This window comes from Bombus vancouverensis, chromosome 12 (genome assembly GCF_051014615.1).
Source record: "Bombus vancouverensis nearcticus chromosome 12, iyBomVanc1_principal, whole genome shotgun sequence".
Lineage (NCBI taxonomy): Eukaryota > Metazoa > Arthropoda > Insecta > Hymenoptera > Apidae > Bombus > Bombus vancouverensis.
Genome location: NC_134922.1, coordinates 6,500,939 through 6,527,371, shown reverse-complemented (window position 1 = coordinate 6,527,371; position 26,433 = coordinate 6,500,939). Strand labels below are relative to the sequence as shown.

The 26,433-nt window shown below is 34.9% G+C and overlaps 3 protein-coding genes and 2 long non-coding RNA genes across 5 annotated transcripts in view; 2 read left to right on the top strand and 3 right to left on the bottom strand.

Moving 5' to 3' along the window:
- Positions 1-9,191, bottom strand: part of sta (stubarista 40S ribosomal protein SA) — a 59,488-nt gene extending 50,297 nt beyond the window's left edge. Inside the window, exon 1 of the mRNA XM_076623166.1 lies at positions 9,182-9,191. The gene's annotated coding sequence lies outside the window, so the exon portion shown is untranslated. The remainder of the gene's footprint in view (positions 1-9,181) is intronic.
- A 969-nt stretch (positions 9,192-10,160) lies between these two features.
- LOC143303427 (uncharacterized) lies at positions 10,161-16,231 on the bottom strand. The gene is made up of 7 exons (XR_013059682.1): positions 15,855-16,231; positions 13,787-14,920; positions 13,503-13,692; positions 12,985-13,384; positions 12,133-12,396; positions 11,436-11,655; positions 10,161-10,995 (listed from the first exon to the last, which is right to left on the bottom strand). It is a non-coding gene; the product is annotated as an uncharacterized LOC143303427 (long non-coding RNA).
- Positions 14,947-16,060, top strand: LOC143303428 (uncharacterized). The gene is made up of 2 exons (XR_013059684.1): positions 14,947-15,392; positions 15,504-16,060. It is a non-coding gene; the product is annotated as an uncharacterized LOC143303428 (long non-coding RNA).
- A 1,999-nt stretch (positions 16,232-18,230) lies between the features above and the next one.
- drk (growth factor receptor-bound protein 2 drk) lies at positions 18,231-22,530 on the top strand. Its single transcript, XM_033330862.2, has 6 exons — positions 18,231-19,005; positions 19,985-20,082; positions 20,173-20,292; positions 20,375-20,540; positions 20,624-20,797; positions 20,878-22,530. The coding sequence occupies exons 1-5, from the start codon at positions 18,928-18,930 to the stop codon at positions 20,795-20,797; spliced, it is 636 nt and encodes a 211-aa protein (XP_033186753.1). The 5' UTR covers positions 18,231-18,927; the 3' UTR covers positions 20,878-22,530.
- A 924-nt stretch (positions 22,531-23,454) lies between these two features.
- On the bottom strand, positions 23,455-24,821 carry Rpb5 (DNA-directed RNA polymerases I, II, and III subunit Rpb5). The gene is made up of 2 exons (XM_033330863.2): positions 24,242-24,821; positions 23,455-24,166 (listed from the first exon to the last, which is right to left on the bottom strand). Exons 1-2 carry the CDS (start codon positions 24,541-24,543, stop codon positions 23,836-23,838), a joined length of 633 nt encoding a protein of 210 aa, XP_033186754.1. The 5' UTR covers positions 24,544-24,821; the 3' UTR covers positions 23,455-23,835.
- Positions 24,822-26,433: the final 1,612 nt, after the last annotated feature.

Genomic DNA, 26,433 nt, shown 5'->3' with positions numbered 1-26,433 from the left:
GACCTGTAACTCGCCAATTATTTGTCGTCAGCAACAGGTCACACTCTCTTTCCGTGTCTATGGTTTACCCGGAAGTCAGTATACGTGCTTCATAGAATAATAATAACATCACGTATGCAATATATCGTATATTCCCTGAACGGGCTAAAGTGATACTACCTCCGAAATATCTTTCTTTTTATTACACAGATTATTTTTACTGTATTTCTCAGAAATACCTAATTATAATATGTAACTTAAAGAAAATAGGCAACTTTATTCATAAAAAGAATCAACTTCCATAAAATACTCTACTTTAAAACCAAAATGCAAAAGTAGCAAAGATTTAAAAAATCGATGATTGAAAGGGATCGAAAGTGTTCCGTGAGATTTAAAGAGAAAAACGTTCCAAGAAACGACAGAGCGTGAGTGAAACGAGAACACAGAATTTTGATCGCGATTAATGCGAAATTGCGATTGTGACTAATGAAACAGAACAATGGGGAAAAAGATCGAAAGGTGTAGACGTGACTATATAGGAACGTATCGCGGCTGAAAATACGACTCGCATGCGGAGTGACTATTGCTGCGTTCGATCGAACACGTGTACCCGATGCGGCTGGTATACGACATTGTCGCGAAGTGACATGTGGGCCACGGCACGGCAGAATGTGTGCGAACGAAGCATAAGGCCGGGCAGCCGAGGGACGGGTACGGAGCTGCGCTTTATCGTGGGCCAATCCAAGCGCTGTGACCTTGAGTAACTCTAGAGAGAGAGATATATTTAGCTGTGAGCGGTTCGAGCTGCTGGTACTGCTGCTCTCTCTACCTATAGCTCTGCCTTGCACTCTAAAGTCTCTCTTTAGTTAGAGTAGAGGCTCGCAGCGGCGGATAATAACGAGGGAGTCTCGTCAAGGGAAACTCTTGGACACAAAGTTGTCCCTTCGTTGAAATCTTGTAGTCAGATTAGAGTCCAGGATTGTCGTAGCCATGGTCCAACTAGAGGGATATTTTAATCTTGGAATTATCCGACTTTGAATTATTTTTCTTTTTTCTTCAAGTACTGGAGTCACTTTTTCTTCAACTTCTGATGCCACCAAGCATTTTGATTTTAAAGAAATACTTAACTTCTCATGTAGTCGTTTGGAATATCGTAAGTGGATAAACGTTCGCAAACGTTTGCCATATTTTTATAGCACCGTTGGACGTTGCTGCAATTTCTTTCGCAAGAAGAATTTGAAGTGTCTTGAAGTTTCCGTAGGCTGCATTTATTATAAGATTATCTACTAACAAGAATGTTTCGCGTGAGTAACTTCAAGAAGGGTGATGAAAGTAGGTCTCTGTAACAATATTCATCGTTTTTAAATATTATTTTAAGACACCATTCATTTCTTAGCTAATATAATGGTTCGCGTGACGATATTTATAATATTTAAAACGTTTTCTTTCTCTTTATGTGTACGAGTCAATATAACTCTCCTCGCGGTCAATTCTTCACTGAAGAATTTTCGAAATACCTCTAGGCTTTGAAACAGCTTCAAGCAATATTATTGAATTCGGCAGTGTTTTGCTGTTTTCAGGGACATTTGATTATTCTGTTTTTTATTTTGGAATGCCGTATCGTGAACAGCTAGGTGACTATGATGAGTTGAAACCAGTTCTCCTTGGGTGCTTCGAGCCGAGAACTTCACGAGATATTCAGGGTTACTCGCCCCTATTTCCGTGAACCTTCAGAGCGTTACGGGACAATTGTGCATTCCCAAATTATAGCTGGTATTTCCGGTTGCTATCTTCGTTGTTCATCTTCATAAAACGAACCCTTCTGTAATTCGGAAATCATTCTATGTGAAAAAGAACCTCGTAAAATAAATGGTCTGTGGCAGACCATTCGTTACAATGAAACTATGAAACATTATTATTATTACAATATACGTACATATGTTTTAAAATGTAATTTGTATTAGAGGGAAAATAGGGAGAAAAAAATTATCATAGTACAATAGATTAATCAGTTGAATGAGATGTTCCAGAGTCAGAAACGTCTGGCGCGAAATTTAAAATTACTAAGGACGAATTAATCTTAGTAAATGTGAATATAACTAAATGAGTATATGTGTCAAATCAGTCCAAGACGAAATTAAAAAGCTACCATTGTGACTTATCATGGACCAGTCTCGTAATAAGAAAGAACCTTTTAATAAATAAGTTATTAAGTTGAAAATGTTACAAAGTTGCATGATGAATTACCTCGTTTTCTTGACTTAATACATTAAGAATCCTGTAATTATATGGATAATAAATTGCATGGGATCCTGTTATATGCCTTCATCGCTATACTTTAATTATACATGTACTTTAAAACGAACACGCACATCGCCTGAAACTGTCATAACGCAGTACCAACGATATCTTGTTGAATCTACACTTGTTTTCCTCGCAGAATTCGTTTATCAGCCAGCGATACGATCTTGCTTTAGATAGCTCGCTTCGTTATCGTATCAGTCTTGCGGACTCTACTAACAATTTTTCATCCTCTGCAATATCAAACTTCTCATTTATCCTCGAAAGAAGCAGCCACCGCTTCGCCCGAACACCTATGAGCAGAGAAACGTTTCAGTAACTATTCTCCAACTGCTTCCTATTCCTCGACTTGCTCGATCACCATCGGATAGTACAAGCAAACGATAACGTTTATTCAAACGGACGTACATACTCTCTGATGCCAATTCAAACACCGGACCGTGACATTTGTAAAATCTGGCACGATGTGCAACAAGTTCTCCGGTGCGAGATCGATCCCTCCGATCGATCAGGCCGGCGCAACGCGGCAATGCTACTTCGAATTTCCACGGGATCTATTTACACGGAACCAACCAATAGTTCGATGCAACAGGCGAACCGAGATTTCACTCTCTTACAAGAGAGTACGACACATATACATACAGAGGCAGGCATATATATACATACATAGACACAGAGAGAAAGAGAGAGAGAGAGAGAGTGTGAAGGGAGAAAGGGGGGTGGGCGCCAGGGAACGAGAGAACAGGTTGGAAAAAGAAGCGAGACAGGAGAGGCGAGAGTGATAGGAGCGAAAAGAGAGCGAGAGGGAGTGCTTCGGGAATGGTAGAACGAGACAGGACATATACAACAGAAAGACGGAGGGAGAGGGAAAATCGCAAGAGCAGGAGATCGACAAGAGAGACAAAGAAGACATGGGACGGTTAGAGGGAGTGAGATAGGGGGGAAAGAGAGTGAGAAAGGCTACAAGTCTGTGCGGTATTCCTTTCAGTGTGATTGTCATTCATGCATTGTGAATCAGGGACTTTATTTTTAGAAGCGACTGAATGAAAGTGGAGTACCCCGTAGTAGTAGTATAATGTCAGTGGTAGGAGGAAGAGGTGGTGAAGGAGGAGAAGGCGGAGGAGGAGGAAGAGGTGGAGGAGGAGGAACGACGAAGAGGAGGAGAATGAGGAAGAGAAGTACGCGATAGGGGGAAGGGGTGGAAGAGAAAGAAAGACAGCTCATCGACGAGAAAGAGGGCGAGGGAGGGAACGAGGAAGACGTTCCACCGATCTGCGAGTAAATCGTACTACGTCCTCACACGTGCTTGCTCTCCCTCCTCCGTCACCCTTTTCCCCCTTTTCGCCACTACCATCACACGACCACCACCACCCTCAGTCAACGACACAAACTACGGGACACGCGAACGCAGAGGCACACGCACGTGCCCACTCGGACGCGGATGTCGTTTACCTATACCCCTATGAATCGTGACGGAGAATCGGTCGAGATGGAGACGTGGAGAGTAGTCACAGGGAACGAAACTCGTACGCTGCATGGAATCTAACGGCAGTTGCAAAGTCACCAGAGGCTGTTCGCGCAATTTATATCATGGTCATCGAGACTTTCAGTCTCAGAGAGGATATCTGGAGGATTCACGAGGAGAAGAGATGACTTTGTTCACGTTTCATTGTGCCTAAGTGTTCTTCGAGTTTTTGAAAGATAGAGGCTGAAGAGATTTGAGAAACGTATACTTCATGGTATTCCGTTGAAGGAGAAGAGAAGAGTATTTAAGTGTGAAAACACTTGAGTACACGTACATTCCAAAACCAATCTGTTTGAATCTGTACCAACCTGTAATAACGATACGATATAACAACCATACATCATAATCCACAGACAGCTGGTACAAATTTTCAGGCTCCTATCATACATAAGTATCATATCAATCGAGAATCAAAGCCAAATTCCTGTTCATGCCGTGTCATTCACCGCACAACATCTGAATGAAAGATTTCGAAAATCGGGTCTCGCAAGGAGATTCAGAAGATAAAGAGGTAGACAGACGAAATAACCTTCGAGGTCACGACTGACAAAAGCGAGACGAGGAAGGAGAGATGCCCGCACACGTACAGCCGGACGTGTACACGTACATATCCACAGACATGTGACGCCGTGCGTAAGCAACGATCCAATAAATAGTAGGATCATTGACACTGTCCGCGTGGCTGGTCTTCAACCGTCGGTTGTACTACGATGTTTACAGTTTAATTCGAGATACTCGAAATGTCACGTGCGCACGTTAGGCGTACTATTCACGATAAACGTGAGTCTTTCCGTTTGAAGGAGAGGGAACGAGGGCGGGTCTCTCGGGGGAGAGAAGGGGCAGATGATTTGACAAATTGCTCGCGAAATGAGTCATCGAGACTCGCCTTGCCTTGCGCTGCCTCGTGTGTATTCTCTTCGGACGTTTCTCTTTCTCGCGTAGACCGTCGTTATATGTATATATATATGTATGTATGTACTCAAGGTCCAGCAAACTCTATGCACGTTCCCGTTATCTGAATTGGATTATCAAACTGCGTGCAGCCTTGACCCAGGACAAACTCTTATCTCGTACGTAAACAGAACCGCGTGCATTCGATTTGCGTCATATATCCTGCACTGTGACTCGAAGCTCGCTTGTATTCCAGTGCACGTGAGTCGATTCGACGATGCTCCTGCTTAGTTTCTTTCGATACCGTTTCTTCCATGAGATTTGTGGATGAAAGAAATGTTTGTGGATTAACTGGTGAAATGAATTCGAATGGATTTGTTATGATGTTGAAGAAATGACGATGTTATACCTTCTGTTTGGTTTTTATGGTTTCCTTACTGCCGTCATTTTTTAGTCAATTAAAGGTGTTGTAACATGGTAGTTTTCTATGGAGGAAGTCTGGATTAGAGGACTGATTATAGATCAACAGGAATTTGTTAAAAAATGAATATGTTGTTATACCTTCAGTTTAGTTCCTATGGTTTTCTTCTTGTTATTTTAGAGAGATTGAAGCGAATGCGTTGATTTTTGTTAATTCACAGCAATTCGTGGTAATAAAATTGGAGTCCTTGGTATCTTGGACAAAAATTGGAAGAAGATGAAATATAAAATAGTGGGGTTTGTAAAATTGATATGGTCCTTTTTTCAACGGAAAGATGTCAGCGATAAATTCAACCTGTTCCGCGAACGTGTGAATGAAACGGGGTTGGTAATCTATGGCTATGTATACGCAGATAAGAGTTTTCATGAATGAACGCTTATTTTTTTCCTTTCCGTAATGCCACCGAGCTTACGTGAATGGATGCGATGTTAATTGTCGGACTCCATGCATTTTCACGAGATGAAACTCCGGGAATCCCTTCATGAATAGGCAAGAATTCAATAGCGCGCTAAAAAAGCAAAGAAAAAGATAAAACAACTTAAAAGTACTCGTAACATTTTTTAAAAATAGCAAAAAATGACATTCTCTCTCTAAATCCCAGGAATTAAAAATTAAATACCTTTTAGTTGTTAATAGAAATAATTTAACAAGTAGAATTTGAATTAAAAAATTATACGAAGAAAGAAAATAATACAAGGAATAAAACAGCGTTTAAAGTATAGTACTGCACTGTAATCATGACTGTTTAAACCGCAACTATTACTATTATTATCTAATCGTGAGATTTATCCTTCGCTTGAATGTCCACGTAATCGTTACTTAATTCTGTTAAACATTTTTCGAACGTAGAACATCGATTATTAACTCTTGCCTGCGATATCATCGTCGTCATCGTTCCAAGAAAATTCTTCGCAGTAAAGGTCAGAAGCACTTATGAAATCTCAGCATAATTCATGGCAAACAGTGTGCCACGATAGCGGCATCGAGACCTCGGTATGTATTTTCTTTCTTCAAAAATTTGATTTCATCGCGATAGTTTTGAACGAAGAGAAATTTTTGAACGAAGTTCAATATTTGCAAAGATTTTTTCAAATCTTTAAAGCAAGCTATCGCTTCTTCTTCGTTTACATAGTTACGATGTGAGATTTTACAAATCTTCTGTAATACAGCGATGAATACAAACACTTTCCTTCGTTTCATTTGAAAACGTTTGTTCGTCATTTCAAATCGAAAGCATAAATTCTCTATACTTTAATTTTTGTTCGCTTGTGAGAACAAAAGTTGCGATTGATTACAATATTTTCTATTAACTCTACTACTCATAAATATGCAAAATAAAAGTTACGCGTACATAATATCACAATGAGTACGATTTCCATAGTTTAATCTACTTGAAAATGTTTTTATAATCCAAAACAGTGATAATAGTAAATACCAACGTTCTTCTTAAATTCAAATACGTATTGCGAACGTAATGCGATTTATAGATGAACGTAACGTGATACCAAGTGTCAAGAGAGTCTTAACTAGAATTACAAGTTATCGATTAATAATTAATCATACGTAATGTAAAAATATAGAGCCAAACGCGGCGTATACGATGTCTAGATCAACGAGTCTAGAGGACTTGTTCGGCGAGATTACAAGATTGCTAAGAAGCGGTGTTTGATCGGAAGGGAGACTGAAATCGAGATGAGCGCAAGATCGAGTTGCATGTCTCGTATTCCGGATTCTGATTTCTCCACACCGAGCGAGCAGGATCTCAAATAGAATCTCATTGGCCACGAGGCGAAATGTTATCTCTTGTATACTAGAGCACGCATTTGGATGGAGAAGTTGGGCTGTTGGCTGATGATAAGATAACGCGTTCTCGATTGGCCAGTTACTATTCCGCAGCGTATATTCAAAAAATCTTTAATAATATCTGTTTTAGCCACAGAAATAATTTACCGCTGCTAGTGAATGACTTTAAGCAATTTTAGCGATAATTAATATTCGCGAGTACGTATATTTTTGAGTTCTTTCAAGAAAAATAATTGTCTTATCGACAAGTTCGCTATCATTGCAGACTATTTTTAATAGTCCATAATTTAAGCTTTGTATTTTAAATTATTATATCTCCCGGTATTTAGATTGTCACTTCAAAAGTAAACTATTTTTTTGTGCGTGAATATTGTATACGGTATTAATTTAACTCTTCAGAGGACCTCAACTTTGAGGTGTATTGTTTAAATGTTAGTTTGTTATTATTAAACTATTAAATTTTTAAGCAATCACTACGCTTGTTTCTCCACAATCAAACAAAATTTTGGTCATTAAACATTGCTTAATGGCCAAAAAATGCACATTCCAAGGACTACTTTAATATTCACTAACTTTCTACTTATTTCAAGCAACACGCCATTAATTATTAAGGAGGATTCAAATAATTAGCGCAAAGAACTACTAAACATTCTATGTATAGATTTTTCTCGATACTTTTCTAGTTTGTCGGCGTTCAAAACGCGACAGTTCAATTGCAATCCGAGCACTCAATCTTAACGACGTATTTAAAGCTGGACATCGACCGTTACCCGCAGGCGCGTGGAGATGAATTGATTTTTAAAATCGGCTCGCTCGGCATTACGATGGCTCGTCCGTGAAGATATTGCGTACACGCTGATCACGAGTCGCCAATAACATTCGTCAGCGATAAATCGTTGTTGTGCAACCATAGCGTTCGTGCATCATGAAAACAAATCGCTGACGTTTGACACTGAACTCTTTCGACGTTGACGACGACAATACATGCTGGTGCAGTGGCAGGTTCTTTCGTGATGCACACCTTCGGCTCGTATGTTGCCCAGACAGTCGAAATGAAATTAACCCCTTGAGGGATGCGGTGTTCGGTGCGGCCACTGAAAGAGTTCACCGTGAAAAGGGGGTTGAGCAAACAGAGTTAAGCGCAACAAAGGAAACGCACACGGAGATTCACGGACATGAAGGTTCTATTAAAATCTTAATTGCATAACAGTGGCGCACTTTCTTTCGAGGCCGAAAATTGTACTGCTTGCCACAGCTTATAGAATACTTTTTCGTGGTAATTTCTATTCAGTTGAGATTGGAAATTAAGACTTGATGTCCAAGACTTTTTTAGAAGTTAATTTGGCTTAATTCTTGTAGTACAATATAGAGGTATTTAAGATCTTTTAAACTCGCAGTTTCTTTACCAGAAATATAATTGCAGGCAGAAGCAGTACCTAAAAAGTGAACGTGATAAATTTTATAAAAGTATTTAAGCTTTATATTAATTATCATATTCATAAAGTAAATGTAAAATATTCTATAGCAAATGAGGTCTTCAAGAAATATAACAAAGTTAGAATAAAATCGATTCATTAAATTGTTTGATAAAAGAACTTTCCTTTCATCAACACACATACCTCGTTCTTTGCAAATTGCAACATGCACAAGGCAAGATGTATATAATCGCTGAATTTTGTGTTTATACTGCACACACTACGCTTATTTCATTCATTTGCCATTTGATCCTCTAATAAGAAAGGAAATTGGTAAAGTACGATTTAAGTGACTGGTGCTCCGTTAAGCAGTTCTCCACTAATTGGATTTTCGAGATGACTTCTGAAAGTAGCATGTTATTTTCTGATCCAATATAGTATCTCACTAAGAAATAACGGAAAGTCTGAATGACGTTATCGTCCGAAACAGTTACGATATTGACCTGTTAACTGGGTCACTTCTTAGTTAGTAACACCTTTAGCCACCGAATTAAAAATTAAATACTATAAATCAATTTTATTCCTCGTAGAAAATAAATAGATACAACATAATGTATTTGAATTAGAAATATAATAATTTTAAATAAACGCGTTAAATAGTAAAATATGCAAATTTTATGTTTTTTAGAATTACAACTTTTTGGATTAAAATTCAAATGGATAAAAAGGGAAGAAAACTCTTAAGATAAAAATTCCATAGTTTACCAATAAGGAAGGCAGTCTCAAGTTATCAATGATTAAATAACCTGCTTTCGAAAGAAAGCCTTAATTGTATGCGTTTTAAGTAGTCAATAACGATTACGGTCAGTTTTTTCACATAATCCTTACACGCCAATTGACGTCATTTTACGCAACGCTGGATGCGAACCACTATCGATTCATATACAAGATACACACATGCTGTGTGTCATACCAAATTGTACTTTGTTCACAAATTCCTTGATATAGATGTTTTTCTAATTTCTGGAAAGTATTCGACTATATTACCTAAAGTAATTGAAAGTTTACCGTAAAAACAATATATACAATATACATAATTGATATATAGAACCTTTCTTGTGAGGTGGTTTCTTTCTGATACTTGATACAATTTTAAAAAACTGAATTCAATTTGCAAAGAGCCATGAAGAGGAAAATAAGTAGGAAATCATAAAGAATATCTCTGTATCGTGCCATAACGCAATTCATAAAATAATGTTAGCATTACCAAAATTGAAAGAAGATGAACTGCAGTATTAACATATCGATCGACGTATTTTAAAATAGAAGAGGTCATGCACAAGATGTAAAAATAAGGTGTTATGTAGCAATTACTGCGATGCAGATTAAATGGAGTTTCAAAGAGAAGATCGACACGGTAATTGGCGAATGGCCGAATGAATAAGCCTAAGTCATTTCTCTTTTGCGTACAAATTGCAAACTTTATCATATGCGAATGATCTACGGCTGTAGATCGGCCGAATACTACCTTGGATACTGGCGCATTCTCGGTCGGTAATTACGAAAGTCAATTTCGCAGGTTCACTCTTCTCTTATCTACCCGACCTCTTCGAGTGGAAGTCAAGTATGTATATTATCTCTCCTTATTGCTGCGTTTCGCTGCAGCACTGAACAACCGGAGGACTACATGTCGATAATTCAAAAACCAAACGCTTTTCGAAAAGTAATTTACTCCTGTAACAATTACAGTAGCATGTATTAAATATTTAAAAATAAAAGAAAATATAGGAACGTCAACTACGCATATTAATATATTCTACTGATGGTATAAATTAATACATAGTGATTATTAATTGAAACATTTACTGTGAAATATTCAATAATAATAATAAATATATTTAATTCCGATAATCAACCGAATCTTTGTACCGTGTAATAATAACAGTGACTCTGCATTACTGCGCATGCGTAACACAATGCAACGAACAATTTTTGAAATGAATTCTACTTGTATTAACCTATATAAAACATTGTATCTAATCTTTTTTCACTCTCGTGTTCTTTTGTCTCTCTGTAATTAATGTAAAATTATGCTTAAAATACATAAAAGTATTAGATGAAATAGATCTGAAAACTTTCCGTGATCGTAAATGTTTTATCGTTTTACTATCCTTTAGTCAGTAAGTCTAGTGGAATGTCGGAGTTCTGTGCCAACGCAGCGCACGTTTTAAAGGTACGTACTGTGGATACACCGAGATCAGACTATGGATTATAACCTCGCTCTCTCTACAAGGATGCCATGCTCCGCGGTTTGCGCTAATGAACCAGCAAGCCTTTATGGTGGTTTTATTCTCTTACGTCACCAAATTCATCGGCACGGCCTCGGTTCGCACGTAACGCCGGACCTCTGGCGGTTTGTTCTGGAAGCAGGCCAGCTAGGCCGCGCCAAGCTAACGAGTTTTTTTCCGGCGATAAAGGCTGACGCAAAAGTTACCCGGGAAACGGCAGGAAAATCGCCGCGCTCTATACCAGAAGGCTCGCTTTAAACATTTAAACCTCCGCGCTTTGAGCCATACCGCTTTCTTTTTTTAATGCTTTTCCTAGAAATATAATACCTACTTATAAAGTATACTTATAAAATATAACATCTACTTATAAAGTATACCAATCAACTATCACAGAAAGAAAATTATTCATGTTTTATTACTAAATTCTTAAAACTGAAACATATATGAATGTGCCATGAAAGTCAAATATTTCAAAAAGTATAGTAAAAAGTTAATATTGGTTATTTGACATATTCTAAATTAACTCGAAAGATTAATAAAGTATATCATCCAACTATCATAAACAGAAAATTGTTCTTTTTTATTAACAAGTATAGATATTTGTGAAGGTATAGTAAAAGAATAATAATGATTATTTACAAAATTAAGTTGAAAAAATAATAAATTATCAGATTCCAAATATTCCACTTTTATCAAAATTTTGTTAAATTCTAATTCAATTTTATAGCAAAAGGGACAATCTACGGACTTACCTGTTCAACGAGGATTGCATAAAGTTCTTCGGGGTTTCCCGTATCCTTTTTGCACCTGCCGGATCTGTTCTGGCTCCGCAGGTGCTTAGGAAAGTACAGGACGTGATCACTCACACTCTTACGCTCACAGCTCCTTCTCTATGCTTGAATATTATCTTCTTATTATGTATGTACTTGTACGTCTGCAGGAAGCACACCTGCCTACTTTACCTCGATATTTCTGAAAACCAGTAATTTTACACCCTTTCTAAATTTTTGTCTCTTCAGAGATTCTATGTCAACATATTTTTACACAATGATCATCCTAATGCAAATTATCAGATCAACAAAAATGTCGAGCCTTAGTTTCGTTTGGTTCTAAAAGATAATCTATTCATAAGAACGAAGTGGAAGTTGTGGTTTAGCTGATTTTCCTCAAAACTTCAAATCAACGATCAGTTTGAAGCATTTTCTACTCTCTAATACAAGCCTCAATGCTACGAGAACTGAATCAAAGAATAATTTTATTTAGATTTGATTCTATTCTTATGGATTAAATATATTAAAACATATTTTAATCATAATTTCTTTACACCTGTTTCTAAGTTATGTGATAATCTTTGTTGTGACCCAATGTTTCTTTATTTTCTACTATAATTGTATTGAAAAAACGTGTTTATTTCTTGATAAAAGTAGTAACAACTAAGTAGAAATTTACCAGTTTCCTGGGTACAATTTTGGCAACGAAAAGACAATGTCTGGTGTCGAAGATAGAAATCACTGATGTGCAACCAGCAGTCTGAGCTCCCCTCCAGTAATAAGAACACCTGTTACAGAGTCCGCAAACACGAGATGTTCTATTCATTCTCATGTAGAATCTAAGTTATTGCTCACTATGACGTACAGTTCTCTGCCTTACCAGAAGCATCAACCAATTGCGAAGATGGCAGCACGTATCGAAACTACCATTTTCCTGTAACATCTATTACATGATTGATAATCAAATTCCTATACACTCTTATTCAGTTTAATTGGATTTTATTATCTTTTAGCATCAATTAATATATGGTTGCAATTTTAATTATAGTTAATAATTATTAAATAAATTAATTTCTTTGGACATCAAACATAATTTAAATACAATAACTTATAATCACCTTTCACCTTTCCTATATATTTTATGAATCATAATTTGATATTTTGATAATTTGAAATTTTATATTACCGAAATTAATTTTATATTAAAGAAAGTTACTGCGAAAGTTACTGCCATATTGAACTTCTTTTTTTTAAATTATATCAATTTTTTTATATACATTTTTTTTATATGTCAAGTATTTCATAACGTTAGAATTACACGTAATTAAAAAATGTGAAGGAATTGAGAAATTGTAAAACAAATGTTTCATCTGACTTTAGATTTTTCGTTGACCTTTAACATTTCCTTTGACTCGATAATCGATTTTTTTATTTGTAGGTTGTAAACTGAATAATTGGTGATGTGATAATTAGAATCTGACGAATATTGACGTTTGAAAAACGATAACAATATTGGTAATAGAAAATATACATTTTCGAACGTTCGCTGAACAATGCAGAGTATGTCAGATGATGGTGCGTCAGAGAATGACGTCAGCTCTGATCTTGACGCAGATTTACAGTAACATTTCCATCGACTGGATTTGTAGCTCTCTGTCTCTCTTTTTCTTTCTTTTTCCATCTCTTTCCACTGCCGTGACGTATACGTAGTACACTGTATACTGTACACGTGCTTTCATCGTATTTCTAGAGAGAATTGATGGATTCATTTAAGCGCATGCATTTTCAAAAAAAGGACTACATTTCTCTCTACCTTTTTAATCTGTTAACGTACTCTGTTATCGACTGTTTTCTGTTTCATTTTTAATTGAATTACGATGTCTCGCTGATTCGAGCGTAATGTTTTTACGTTGCTCGTTTAAAGCTTCCTTCTAAAAAAAAAAATAAAAAAAATAAAAATTAACTTGTTGCAACATACTTTCAATAAATATAAATAATAAAATATATTAAATATTCTTGAAAAAGTAAAACTTCACACTTGTTAACGACCTTCTTGCTATTCTCGATCCTTGATTTAAAAGCATGGCTAAAAAGACGGGACCTCGAATATCAAAATCACGATGAACATACAAATGCCTTATTATGTCTGGTTCGCGCCTACAGCTACGCTATCGAGTATGTGACTGGGTTCCATAAACTTCTTCCTAATCCTTTACTTTATTTTTAAGAATATTACCAACTGGAATTAATAAGATATCATATAATCATTTATATCTAATAGCATTAAATAGATGAAATGAGTTTGTTATTTAAGGAGACCTCAAAGTGCTCACTACCTAATCTTATTGATTTCCAAGAAGGCAGTATGAAACTTTGAATGTTCTCCATCAAGATATGCAACAATGTAAAATGAGGCACGTGCATTATCGATACTCTCCCTCTCACTCTCGTGGCAATCGGTCAGAAACGCTGAATCATTGGCAGTGCTCTCAAACATCTCGTAGAAAATTCATCGTACACCTTGTTCCAGTTCTCTCGTCGCCGAAGATGGCTCTCTGGCGAGATGTCGCTGGTCGAAGAGCGCGTTCACCTCGTCGACGAGGATGCAAAATGAACCAATGTAAATTTAGAACCGCCTTCTTTCTTCGTTTCGTAATCGGTTAAAAGAGGAAACGCTTCTCTCTGTGAGTAATACGCTGACGTTTTTCCTCCATTTCCTAGACACATAGAAAATTCCCCGTGGAATCTGCTAGACTCTAAACGATTAGCTTTATAATATGCGGAAACTTGAATTTTCTGGTATTTTCAAATTTGTTTGAGAAAATTCTCGATGATTGGAAAATCGAAACAATCGTGATATTTATCCAAATCGGATGAAATGGGAATAAGTTGACAGGCCGGTTGAAATCGCACGACTGGTCCTCCGAGGCCTGGACGTCGAGCTTGAAAACCTTGGAGCTCAGGGCCATTGTCGGGTGGGGCCTTTACCTCTCTTCCCTTTCCCTTTGATAGCCACGGGAGCCTTTCATCTCCTGGAACATGCCAGAGAGAAGAACTTCTGTGTGCACGAGAGGCTGTGCCTTCAACAATGTTGAAGGAGGTACGGACGCCAGGAAGATGAGCCATGGTAGCTACGTCGTCTCCAGACAAGAACCGAAATTGCATTTTCACCGAGGGTCGCCCTCAGACACGAGCAGAGCCCTCTTCTTACTCCTCATTTTTTTCACTTATTTTTCATCTCTTCTTACGTTTCTTCTTTCATTCCATTTCTCTATCCCCCTTTTTTACCGTGCTTGTCTTTAACCTTGTTTTCGAACACTCCTTTTCTTCTCCTAATACCTTTCGTTCTCTTGTTTGCGGCTTGTATTCTTCGAGGATCAGCCGGGATATTGCGGACGATTTTGGGTTCAAGGTTAATCCGGTAATTTTAAGAACCACTGCTCTTGGTGAAATATTGAACAGTATGACTGAAATAAAATTTCCAAATGGAATCAAAAATTTGTTTGCCGATCTTCCAAAGCCCTATATTTACTTAGTTAGTTAATAGTCAATTTTACAAGGCTTTTCCTGTATGTATTGAGATCATAACAGCCAATAACAGATAATGAGATCATTAAAATTCAATGACAACATTTTGTACACAGTTAACTTAATTGCTCCCTGTTAATGACTGTCTCACCTGTGTAACAGTGTCGGTCTTGGTAAAATTGCAATAACGTAACGCTTATGATAATGAAAACGGCAGTGTTAAAGGTATGTGCGAAGTCACGGGAAACCTTAATAAAGGCTGAATATCATTTAAATTCGATTAACTGGATTTTAACGCGTGTGCAGTTTATATTTCCCGCAATCGAAACCTTTCCTGTGCGGGATTTTAATTCGACGTGACATTTTATATCACAAAAATCGCTACTTTAAATTCAAATAATTACTATGCCGGTAATATAACGCAATTAACTACGTTATGTTTCTTACTTTGAATTTACATAAATTCTCTTTAATACGCCGTTCGACATTTGATCTTTTGAACTTTCCTACTTTACTTTGCAGGAGAGCGCATTATCAAAGAAACGAGCAACACGGAATCACGTTTGTTATTGGAAATGAAGGCTAGAGTTAGAGCTTCATTAAATGGCGTGCGAATGTCTTGGAAACTTTCATTGAATGTGGGCGGAAGCGTGCATTTGTGATGCCCGTAAATCTTGAACAGGAAGCGAACGCGCGCGTATTCATGAATTCGGCACTGCCTTTCCATAAAAATTCTGATCACGGTCCTACAACCCGTTTCGTCCAAGATTCGACTGAACAAATATAATTTTATGCCAGCCGTCTTTTCATCCCCTGGCCACAAAGTTTTTCTTTCCACCCACGATTCTTTCCTCCGACCAAACGCTGACTTACTTTAAATTGCAAACAAGTTTTCAGAGAACATCCTAATGGGACTCTTAAACTCCCATCATCTCGTCGCTCCGTTAGTTAACGAACTAATCCCTCCAAATTAATCTCGATCAACGTATTTGTGATTGAAAGCGAATATCCTTTCTTTACTGTACTAAAATGAAGAAAAAAGAAAGAAATAAAGATTAACCCCTTCAGTACATGTGTTACATCGTGCTTCTCAATTACTTCTTAAATTATTAATATCTCATTGATAATATGTATCAGCCGTTAATCCTTGATTAATTATTGACAATCATCAGATGCTTCCAATTTTTTAAACGAGCAATATATGATCAATGAAGCATCCCATTTGGAACAAAACCAATGGGAACGTTACCATCGAGATCCTTTGACGTGTAAATTGTACTTCGTAGCTACGTTTAATTGGAAGACCGTTTGCAAGATGGTACAATCCGGCCTCGCTTTCATCGCTGCAGTCGCACAAAGGTAATTCAATTTCCGCGCTAACGCGCACAATCGTGTGTATCGTTGCGCATGGATCTCGTGTTGCTTTCCTAAAAACATCGGCCCCTACAAACAACTAAGCAATAACCCAAATAAACAAATGTATTCGCATGACGAGCCTTACATAAGAGTTTGGTATACAGTGGCGAGCCGACATCGTTCGCGTGACGAGCCGCTCTCAAACACGATGACAAGAACTCACAGGAATTTTTAACCCGGTTACACTGACCAGCTTCATTTCGACAATAAAAGCTTTATTACTTGCTTACCTTTTATTTACAAATGTCGTCCAAAGATTTTATAAACCGTTGTGAAATTTTTCTGATGATTTCATAATTTGAAATGTTCATAATCTTTGACATGATTTATTATTCTTTTTTAAATAATTTCTTTTGTGGTCTTGCTAAAAAAGAAACCAAGGCAACGAGAACGCTTTGCGATAGAGACCTTCATAACACTTCTTTTATAACGTTAATAACGTACGCTTTATTAAACCACTTAATAACATCTATATATAGTAAGAAATTATTGATCAATATAGTTAATTTAAACAAATTGTTCCTCGCATTAATCACTTCTACTCTAATAAGCAATCGAACTGATCGAATAGTCTTGGAGAATATGGTGTTTACATACTTTCAAAACGAACGCGCAGTCTGCGAAGCTAACAATAGTTGGATGCATTGATCCGTTGCTTGAAACGATTGATTGTAGATAAAGTGAAAATGTAGCTAGAGGTACATATATGCTCTATAAGCCAAATGCTAACTTTCGGTGTGTTGATTCTCTGTCAAAAATACCAAATTACTTCCCGTACAACGTAATCCGATCACTGGGTTATCATTTTTCTACCAGTACGTTTCATCTATAACAGTAAAGAAATTTTTAACATTGGCCAAACTGATCTAGCCTGCTTTCACTGTACGATTGTTTATAATTCACGTGATCATTCGACAATAACGATCACGCCGCGAAATGTTTATTCATTGCACGACCGATGCTCTGTTTCTAACAAATATCAGTTTGTATGCAAACGTTTGAACTATGTTAACAAAAGCATTACAATTACGACATTTTTTACTCCTCTTCTTTTTTTATTAATATGTATATATATATCATATTTATATATTATGAACATTTAATCTATTGTGAACTTCACTTTGGCGATACGAATAAATCCTTATTAAGAGAATTTTACTGCATGTTTTTAGTATTCGATTACTGATAGTCATTTGAATAGTAGAATCGATTTTTACTTTTCTTTTCTACCTCTGAAACTGCATACGTGATACGAGCACGGTATAATAGGTACAGTAATTGTGCGAAAAATACAGGTTTTATTCAGCAATTATTAGATGCTCGATGTCCATTATTCAATCGCAATTTGCTGTATAGAGCAGGAAATGACGGAAAATGGAAAATGCGCAATACCTCAATACTCGTCATCCTCTCTGTTCCTATGATAATATCCGTGAAAAGTCATATTGTTCCTGAAAAATCTCCAACAATATTAAGAACGGAAATTATTTTCAAACGTACACATATATCATTATTTAAAAACATTTCATGTTGATATATCGCATATTACCCTTTTTCAGATTGTAACTATTCATTCGTATTCCTATCGTGGGACAAAATTATATGAACAACATCTAACCTAGTTCTAATTGAAAAATGAAAGGATAAAAATATATCGGTAAAAAGACGAAAATGGTACGTAAAATGTAAAACACCTTTGCAAAGTCATAACATGGGTATGTATTCTGACGATCTCATAAAGTATAAAATGGTGGTGGAGCAGTCGACGCAGCATTATGGAAGCGCGCATGCGCGCGCCTGCGCCACAGAAAAGTAGTACGCTAGGCTTTTCGTTTCGAAGAATCGTACACGTCTTTCTATGGCATACAAAATCTCGCGACGATCGTGGACGGGTCGTTTAACTCGAATCTCCGACTCGTAATTATTCGATCGGTATCCGGATAGATTGACCTGACATTTGTATATTTGGACGAGAGAATTCAGACGTCAGGGTGCGCAGTGGTCAGTGCGCATTGTTGAACCGAAACACAGTGAGCGGATCAGTGGGAGAGTCGAGTGTAATGTCTGATAAGACGAGCGATGGACAGCCGTGAGAGTGGATGATCGTATTTTAAGTTTTGACAGTTCAACGTACAAGTGACTGAAAATAAACCGGTATACATGAAAACCATCGTAATCGCGTGTAATATGTATGGTTCAACGTGGCATTAATCGGGGTGGTCTAACGAAGGACTAATTCAAAAAATCGCACGGACAGAAAAAAAGCACAAGTGGTCGGTGTGTGTGCGCGTTGTATCGTGGGCATTACGTGTCTTTCGACGGATAGACACCCAACCATAACGAACGAGTTTGTCTTTCATTGAAAAGAAAAGAATAAAATTCATACAAAACGCTAAACATCTATCTTCAGTTCCTTTTTCCCCATTAACAGACAAAGGCTGATTTTGGTATTGCCTTTGAGGACTAGATATAGCACTGCCTCTCTTTTTCCCTCTCTTTCAATCTTATTCTCGAGGGACGAGGAAGAAGAATGGAGGCGATAGCAAAGCACGATTTCACGGCGACGGCTGAGGATGAGCTTAGTTTTCGCAGAAGCCAAATTCTAAAGGTTCGTATCCGTTAATCAGATTATCTAACAATTACATATATGGAAACGATGAGAATGCTGGGAGATAACTTTGTATTGCTGGTTTTTATTAGAGAGAGCTTACCGATCCCGAACTTTCCGAACTGCTTTCGTTCCGATTGGATATAGTGCGCCGCTTAAGGATATTTACGATAATTCATGCATTTTATATATTAATAACTGCTATTGCCTTACTTTCTCTTTTTATTGGTTCTAAAAAGGAACCTGTTTATATTTTATCTTGATTATAGGATGCTTTATCTCCATAAGGATATTTACGATAATGCATGTATTTTATATGCTAATACTAGGATTACCGACGATTAAAATATAAAAGCTTGTATCAAAGAAATTAAAATGAAAATATAATATAAAGAAAAAAAAGAAACTTTGCCCATGTATTCAACCTTTTATAAAAAATGGACTGCTTTAAAACTACTTTGATAGTCTAGTGTCTCGCTTTCTTTTATTATTAGTTTTAAAAAAACCGTTTTACCTTTGTTATTAACTACTTAGCATATTTGATGAGATATTTAATATAAAGTCTTCTTTTGTATGCTTATTTCAAAATGTGTGACAGACAATTTACAAGTTTATATTCCTCTGATAATAAATTCTTTCTTCTTATTTATCTGATGATTCACACCAAAAGCTGTCATTTGAACATTACATGTATAAATTACTTTTTCATGTTATCTACAATTTTTAGAATATATTTGTTGTATAGATAGAATGATTTTCAGATTATTAAGTATTCATTAATTTATGTCCAAGATTTCATGAAATTAATTGTAATAATTTTGGTTCTTATACTTTTTATTGAAACTAAAGATTATAATTGAAGTAAAAAAATAAATGTATGTCATAATTAGATCTTTTAATATTTTCTGCATGTGGAAATATTTTATTAAGAAATGGTATTTGTAACAAATCGGGCATACCTGTAATGATCTTTTTACAGATCTTAAATATGGAGGATGACATGAATTGGTACAGAGCTGAATTAGACTCCAGAGAAGGACTCATTCCAAGTAATTACATAGAGATGAAAAATCATGAGTGAGTGTCCTTATAAATTTCTTTTATTAGATATTAATGCATTCTTTGGAGAAATCTAACTGTATCTTATATCTTATTTGCTTTATTCAGCTGGTACTATGGAAGGATAACCAGAGCAGATGCAGAAAGATTACTAATGAACAAACATGAAGGCGCCTTTCTTATTAGAATCAGTGAAAGTTCTCCTGGTGATTTCTCCTTGTCTGTAAAGTTAGTAAAATGTTCTTAAGAAAAATGTTGATATGGTGATATAAAGTAATTACTTGAATAACTACTTAATAATTTTTTGTAGATGTTCAGATGGTGTTCAACATTTCAAAGTATTAAGAGATGCTCAAGGTAAATTCTTCCTCTGGGTGGTCAAGTTTAACAGTCTTAATGAATTAGTGGAATATCATCGTACAGCATCTGTATCTCGTTCACAAGATGTTAAATTAAGGGATATGGTGCCAGAAGAAGTAATTATCTCTTATATAACAATTAAACTATTAAGTAACATAGAGATGTTGATTTTGCAATATAAGAATGCACATTGTTTCAGTGTTTAGTCCAAGCATTATATGACTTTCAACCTCAAGAACCTGGTGAACTTGAATTCAAACGAGGTGATGTAATAACTGTTACTGATCGTACAGACCAACACTGGTGGCATGGAGAAATTGGTAACAGACGAGGCCTGTTTCCTTCTACATATGTTACTCCGTATCACTCCTAGGTAAATATTATTTGGATTTCTAATTAGTTATTTTTATTGTTCTTTTGTAAATTTTGTTAAAAGGGAATAATTTATTCTAGGCCTCATGTTGTGCACACAGAGGCCAAAGGCATCGGCCGCATTATCCCACCACTATCACGTACAGGATCAGACTTACTGCAGAACTAATCAACAACATTTTGCAAACTCCGCCTATCGAATGGGCTACCAGGATGTATTGGTGGTCTAGACGTAGAGTTGTTTAAATGGACTCGATATTATTGCTAATACTTTTTATTGGTCTCACTGAAAAACATTCTCAGTGTCTAGTAATTTATATAAACAAATGTAGAGTTCCTGATATAGCATATAACAGGGTAGCATGTCTTTTTTTGTTATTGGGTCTATAAAGAAAATTTTTCACTGGGACTGATACTACTAGCCAACGTTTCCGATAGACAATTGTGTTATACAATAGGCACCTGGTTTGGTTACCTTAAATTTCATTTTTGTGAATACTCTAGTAGAAAATAGATGTGGAAGTAAATTTACAGTATTTATATATGACAAATGAAATTTTAAATGGTGTTTCGTATATCTTGGTAGTCCATTGATGGAGTATGTGTATGAAAATATATAACATTAACTATATACATCAGTGATGACAAATATCGATCATATTACAGAGGAAAATGCCTATTGTTTCGAAAAACAGGTTTATAAGCGGGCTGGTATAAACATTGTATTTTTTAATACGAATTTGTTGTTCGAGAAACGGGGACCTTGGTGATAAAGAGCCTAAGTAAGCTATCCATATACGAGATACGAGAACTTTATATAGATATAGCATTAAAACGCGTCGCCATTTGGCATAAAATGCACACCATTTTGCCTCTATGTTGTGAATATTTTTACAAATGTTTGGGGAAGAGAGTATTCTTCCAGCGGTTAAGATACATCTGATATCATGACATCAGATATACTTGCTGTGTATCATATATAGACTTGTATTATTCAGACTGTATGTGAAATAATCATTCTTGCATCTTTCGAAGTAAATTTTCTGAAGTATTAGCAAAAGAATAGTAGCAGCCAAAGTTAGCTGTTTTGCCTTTTAATTTTTTCCAATCGAATGCAAATGATTGGGAAATTTGATTTTTACCATTGTCAACTATGCTATGAAACATAGTTTCTTGAGATATTGTGTTTTCTCTTTTGGAGATTTTATGATGAAGAAAAGGGAACGAGAACACAAGTTTTTTTACACAAACGTCGTACATACGTATTCATATTGAGACTCAAACACAACGACTGATTTATCCTTTGTAATTTAAGAAATATTAATAATGGAAAGAACGTAGAGAATTAGAATAAATGTATAAATTTTTGCATGAGAAATTCATTTGATTCCGCATTATTTACTGTCTTCGCAACGAAAATTTATGTTCCGTAATGCATTTCACTAACATGCCAAAAAGCGATATACGTATATACGATTAATATAAAATCGGCCGTGCGAGATAGACTTGACTTTTGAGCGAATGGTATGTATAACGTTTTTGTTTCAAAATCTATTAATTTTAAAAGAGTGAAAGTTCGTGTATATTTTTTAAATACTTCTTTTTATCTAATTATTTCGACAATGTTGCTTTCTTATTTCCGTGTAAACAATAAAGATCTGTAGTCTTATTATGTAATTATTATTATTCGTTATGTTTACATTTTATTGATAACAATATATTATATTAATTACTCTTGCATGCATTATTTACTTATGCCCATCTACCATAATTATTTTTTAAAATTACAACTTTATATGACTAAAGTGATATTTTAGCTCATCTAACTGCTTTGCAAAATATCATATAAATAAGTAATCTTATATGCTTATGCATGCACTATATTCAAAATAAGTGAAAAAAGAAAGCAAATACTAAAAGGAATAAGTTTTCTTATTATGAAAAATGAAAAGAAAAAACATGTTTGTTGTTAAATTGTGTTCCACTAATATATCGAAACATTTTTTTATTATTAATAGTTTTTTAAATTAGTTACTATATTTTATATAGTTCCTGGAGAAAAGTGACTCTTATATTATTGAAATTGAAAATTTGTAACAGGATACAAATAATATACTAATGTTCACTTTTTATAAAGTTTAAATTTGGAGAAACATAGCGATTAATTATATTATTTAAGTTTGAAATGTTTAAAACGCAAATTTATGTACTTTATTCTAACTTTATGGTTAATGTTACTGAGAGTATAAATATAGTATAGTTGAATCTTGTCAAGGGCTTCTTAAAGTGAGTAGCTTAGATTATAAGCATATAACATTAGATTCACTTGCCTTCTGTACTTAAAAGGAATTTATTGTTACAAATATTCGTTGTGCACAATTTATTATCCTTACTGTTTCAGTTTTTTATTGCAATTACTTTATTGACATGTGTGATCTATATTTGTTCTTTTAATTACCATATATTAAATGTTAAAACAAAGTCTTTAAGACTTTGCAACAAATAAAGCAATATACAAATATAGTTGTTATAAATATTGCTTTGAAACTATATGTGTACAATTGCTTAAATGAATTTGGAATTGAGTTGTCTTATGACAACGGTATACCATGACACATTTGGACCAAGAAATGTATAATAATGAAATGTAATAAAAAATATGTTTGAACAAAGTTTATTTTGTTGAATTTGATTTTATTCGTTACTGTTAAAGATGTATAAAATTACACTGCTTATACCTTTTTTTTTACGGCTAATAAGCCAATTAAGATAAATTTACAATATGAAGAAAATGTATTGTTGCAAAATTAATGCCAAGCATTATTAACTGCCTGATGTATAGTTAGTAGATAACCACCAATTATGTAATTATGAAATGCAACTAAAGTATAATAAAGTATCATGTGACAGATATGGACTTTTATCTTCTTTTAAAATTTAATGAAGTATATTTTAACAAGATCTTATTTTTTCTTTATCTTACATAGTAATTATAAAAATTACATAGTCTAGTTTACTCTTAAAATAATGCACAATATATCAACATACAAGTCTGTAAGAAATATATCTGCCAGCAGTTTCCGAAGGCCTAATAATTTTTACAACTTGACCACGTTTTAAACCAAAGTAACGTGCCACTGGATCACCAGCTTGTATACGCATTAATTGATTTTCTTTTAGTTTGTACCTGGTAAGTAATTCTTCTTTTTCGTCTGGTGTAAGTACAATATGTTCAGGTACCAGTTCATGTTCTGTGATATTAATAAGCAATTCAGATTCTAAAAATTGTTCTAATATATATTTTGGTGCCATGTCCACCAACGATTGTTTTGCCGATGGTGTCATTCCTTGTTGTACAACAATAATAGCCCTGTGGAAAAGCAAGACAGAAACTCAAAATTATTACGTCTCAATTCTATAAATTATTACACAATTATCAAGTTACCTGTGAATTTTCTCTTCCTGCATACGTTGACAGTAGGTTTTAATAGTTTTGATACCAATTTTTGGTTCATCTGGGAAAAATACAAAAAGTTGATCTGTCGGATCATCATTATGAGCAACCAAAACTATAAGATCGCTGCGTGCTGGTCTTTTTTCACTTGGTTTGTCCCCGAATTGTTCTTTAAATTGTTCCAAAGTTTGATCCAATTCATCTTGTGTGACTAGATAACCTCGATCGTGACACAATTGCATTACCGTTTTTCTTATACGCCATAATTTGTATGTTTCAGCTTCGTCATCCATTTTTCGAAAAAATTAGAACTAACTCTAAGCAAAAATTACTTAAATACTCCAAACTTTTCTTTCGTTCGTTGTTATTTAACAAACGAAAAACTTTGCAAACGATTGTATTTCTGTTGATACAAATAACCTCACATATTTATACCGCGTGAACAACGTACGCATGCGTATTAAGAAAATGCAAGCTTTACATTTCAAAACGCAGTTTATGTAAGTACATATTATTTTATATTTTCTTTATATGCTGATATTTACATATAATACAATTTACATATATCTATTATACTCTTTCTAGAAAACACATAGGAAAAGGTACCTATGGAAAGGTTTAAAAGAAACATTTAGATTTATGATAGATAAGATTATAAGATTCCGAACAATAAACTTCTGGTAGTTGGGTCCAATGAAAATGTTTTTAATCTCGTTTGAATTAATTTAAATTTAAGTTTGTTTCAGACATCTCAACAGTATTGATGAAAAGGGATATACCAAGTATTTCAAGATGCGTAAGTACATAGAAGATATTCAAGGTTTTGAAAAAATCATTGCAGATATTTGTATATAGATAGGGCTCATGAGAACCTTCAGATTTTTACAAAATAGGTTAAATTATAAATTCCGAATTAGGTAGATCTTCTCTAAAAATTAATAAGTGTCTTTAACATATGTAGGAGTACTTAATAGGAGAACATTGGTTAATACTGTTAAAACATATATATGTGTAATGTATAAAATATATAGGAGTGTTAATCTATGCTTTAGTATCTAAATATGAGTAGTAGTAATTAAGTGCATGCATAATTATGGATGATGTTTAGTAGATAGTAGCATAATGTGGATAAATAATATAATCCTTAATGAAACGCGTTTCACATTTTTAGATATGTTCTTTATATATCCTTTAACTATTAATCATTCTACTTTTTCGTACTAATGATAGCGTAAAATATTGATGTAAGTACGAAATATCGTTTCATATAGAGCTATGATATAGTTTTGCATATAATGTAGGATTTAATCTAACTTTTACCTTTATACTTAGTTTCTCACGTCGGTTTTCCTAAAATCTACTTTTGTTGCTTGTTTTACGAAAAGACCGAAGGGTTTTGTAAACTTATATCAAAAGCAGAATTTGTTCAGTCTTTTAAGTATAAAATCAGTATATTATTGCGTAAACGAAGGATGTGGATGGGAACGCGGATCATGCGCACTTTCATGTGGTAAGACCTGACATTGTATTTTTCGATATATAATTACTAATTATATCCATTCATCAGAGCTATCATTAGAGTCACGTATGCGTGACATAGTTATTAATTATATAACGAATAATACGAGCTAATTGGCTGCGATCGCCAACTCGTTTTTATATAGTAATTGAAAGATTAAATTGAACGTAAGAATAAGTTACTAAAATTTTATTTAGAGTAGTTTGGAACGCAATAGATAAACTAGGACGTAATGGCACATCTGCACAATAATTGACTAATTAATAATATTTCTAAATTGACTATTTACGGACTATAAATTATAAATTTCTCTTTTACAATTTTATAATTTTGCATCGAGTAGGATGACTTGCAATTTTGTAAAATGTGGTTACAAAACTTGGTTTGATTTATTACCAATCTTGATATTGTTGACTTTATAAATTATAATACGTGTATAATTTCATGCACAGTAATAATTCAACTGTGCAAGAATATGAAGACGATAGTTATGTCTGCGTAAAGTCAAATTTGTATTTAATTAACTTACTGAAGGGACGATGTATTTTGATAAACAACTGGGCCACAACATATATACAGGGGATGATATAGAAAACTTGGAAAAATTATCATTTTCTTTTTTGATTCAAGAATCTCTTATTCATCAAATATACATCAAATGGTG

Coding starts and splice junctions, on each gene's coding strand:
- drk (XM_033330862.2), top strand. CDS start 18,928: ATGGAGGCGATAGCAAAGCACGATTTCACGGCGACGGCTGAGGATGAG. Junction 20,083..20,172: donor ATAGAGATGAAAAATCATGA/GTGAGTGTCCTT, acceptor TGCTTTATTCAG/CTGGTACTATGGAAGGATAA. Junction 20,293..20,374: donor GATTTCTCCTTGTCTGTAAA/GTTAGTAAAATG, acceptor AATTTTTTGTAG/ATGTTCAGATGGTGTTCAAC.
- Rpb5 (XM_033330863.2), bottom strand. CDS start 24,543: ATGGATGACGAAGCTGAAACATACAAATTATGGCGTATAAGAAAAACG. Junction 24,167..24,241: donor CAGGAAGAGAAAATTCACAG/GTAACTTGATAA, acceptor GCTTTTCCACAG/GGCTATTATTGTTGTACAAC.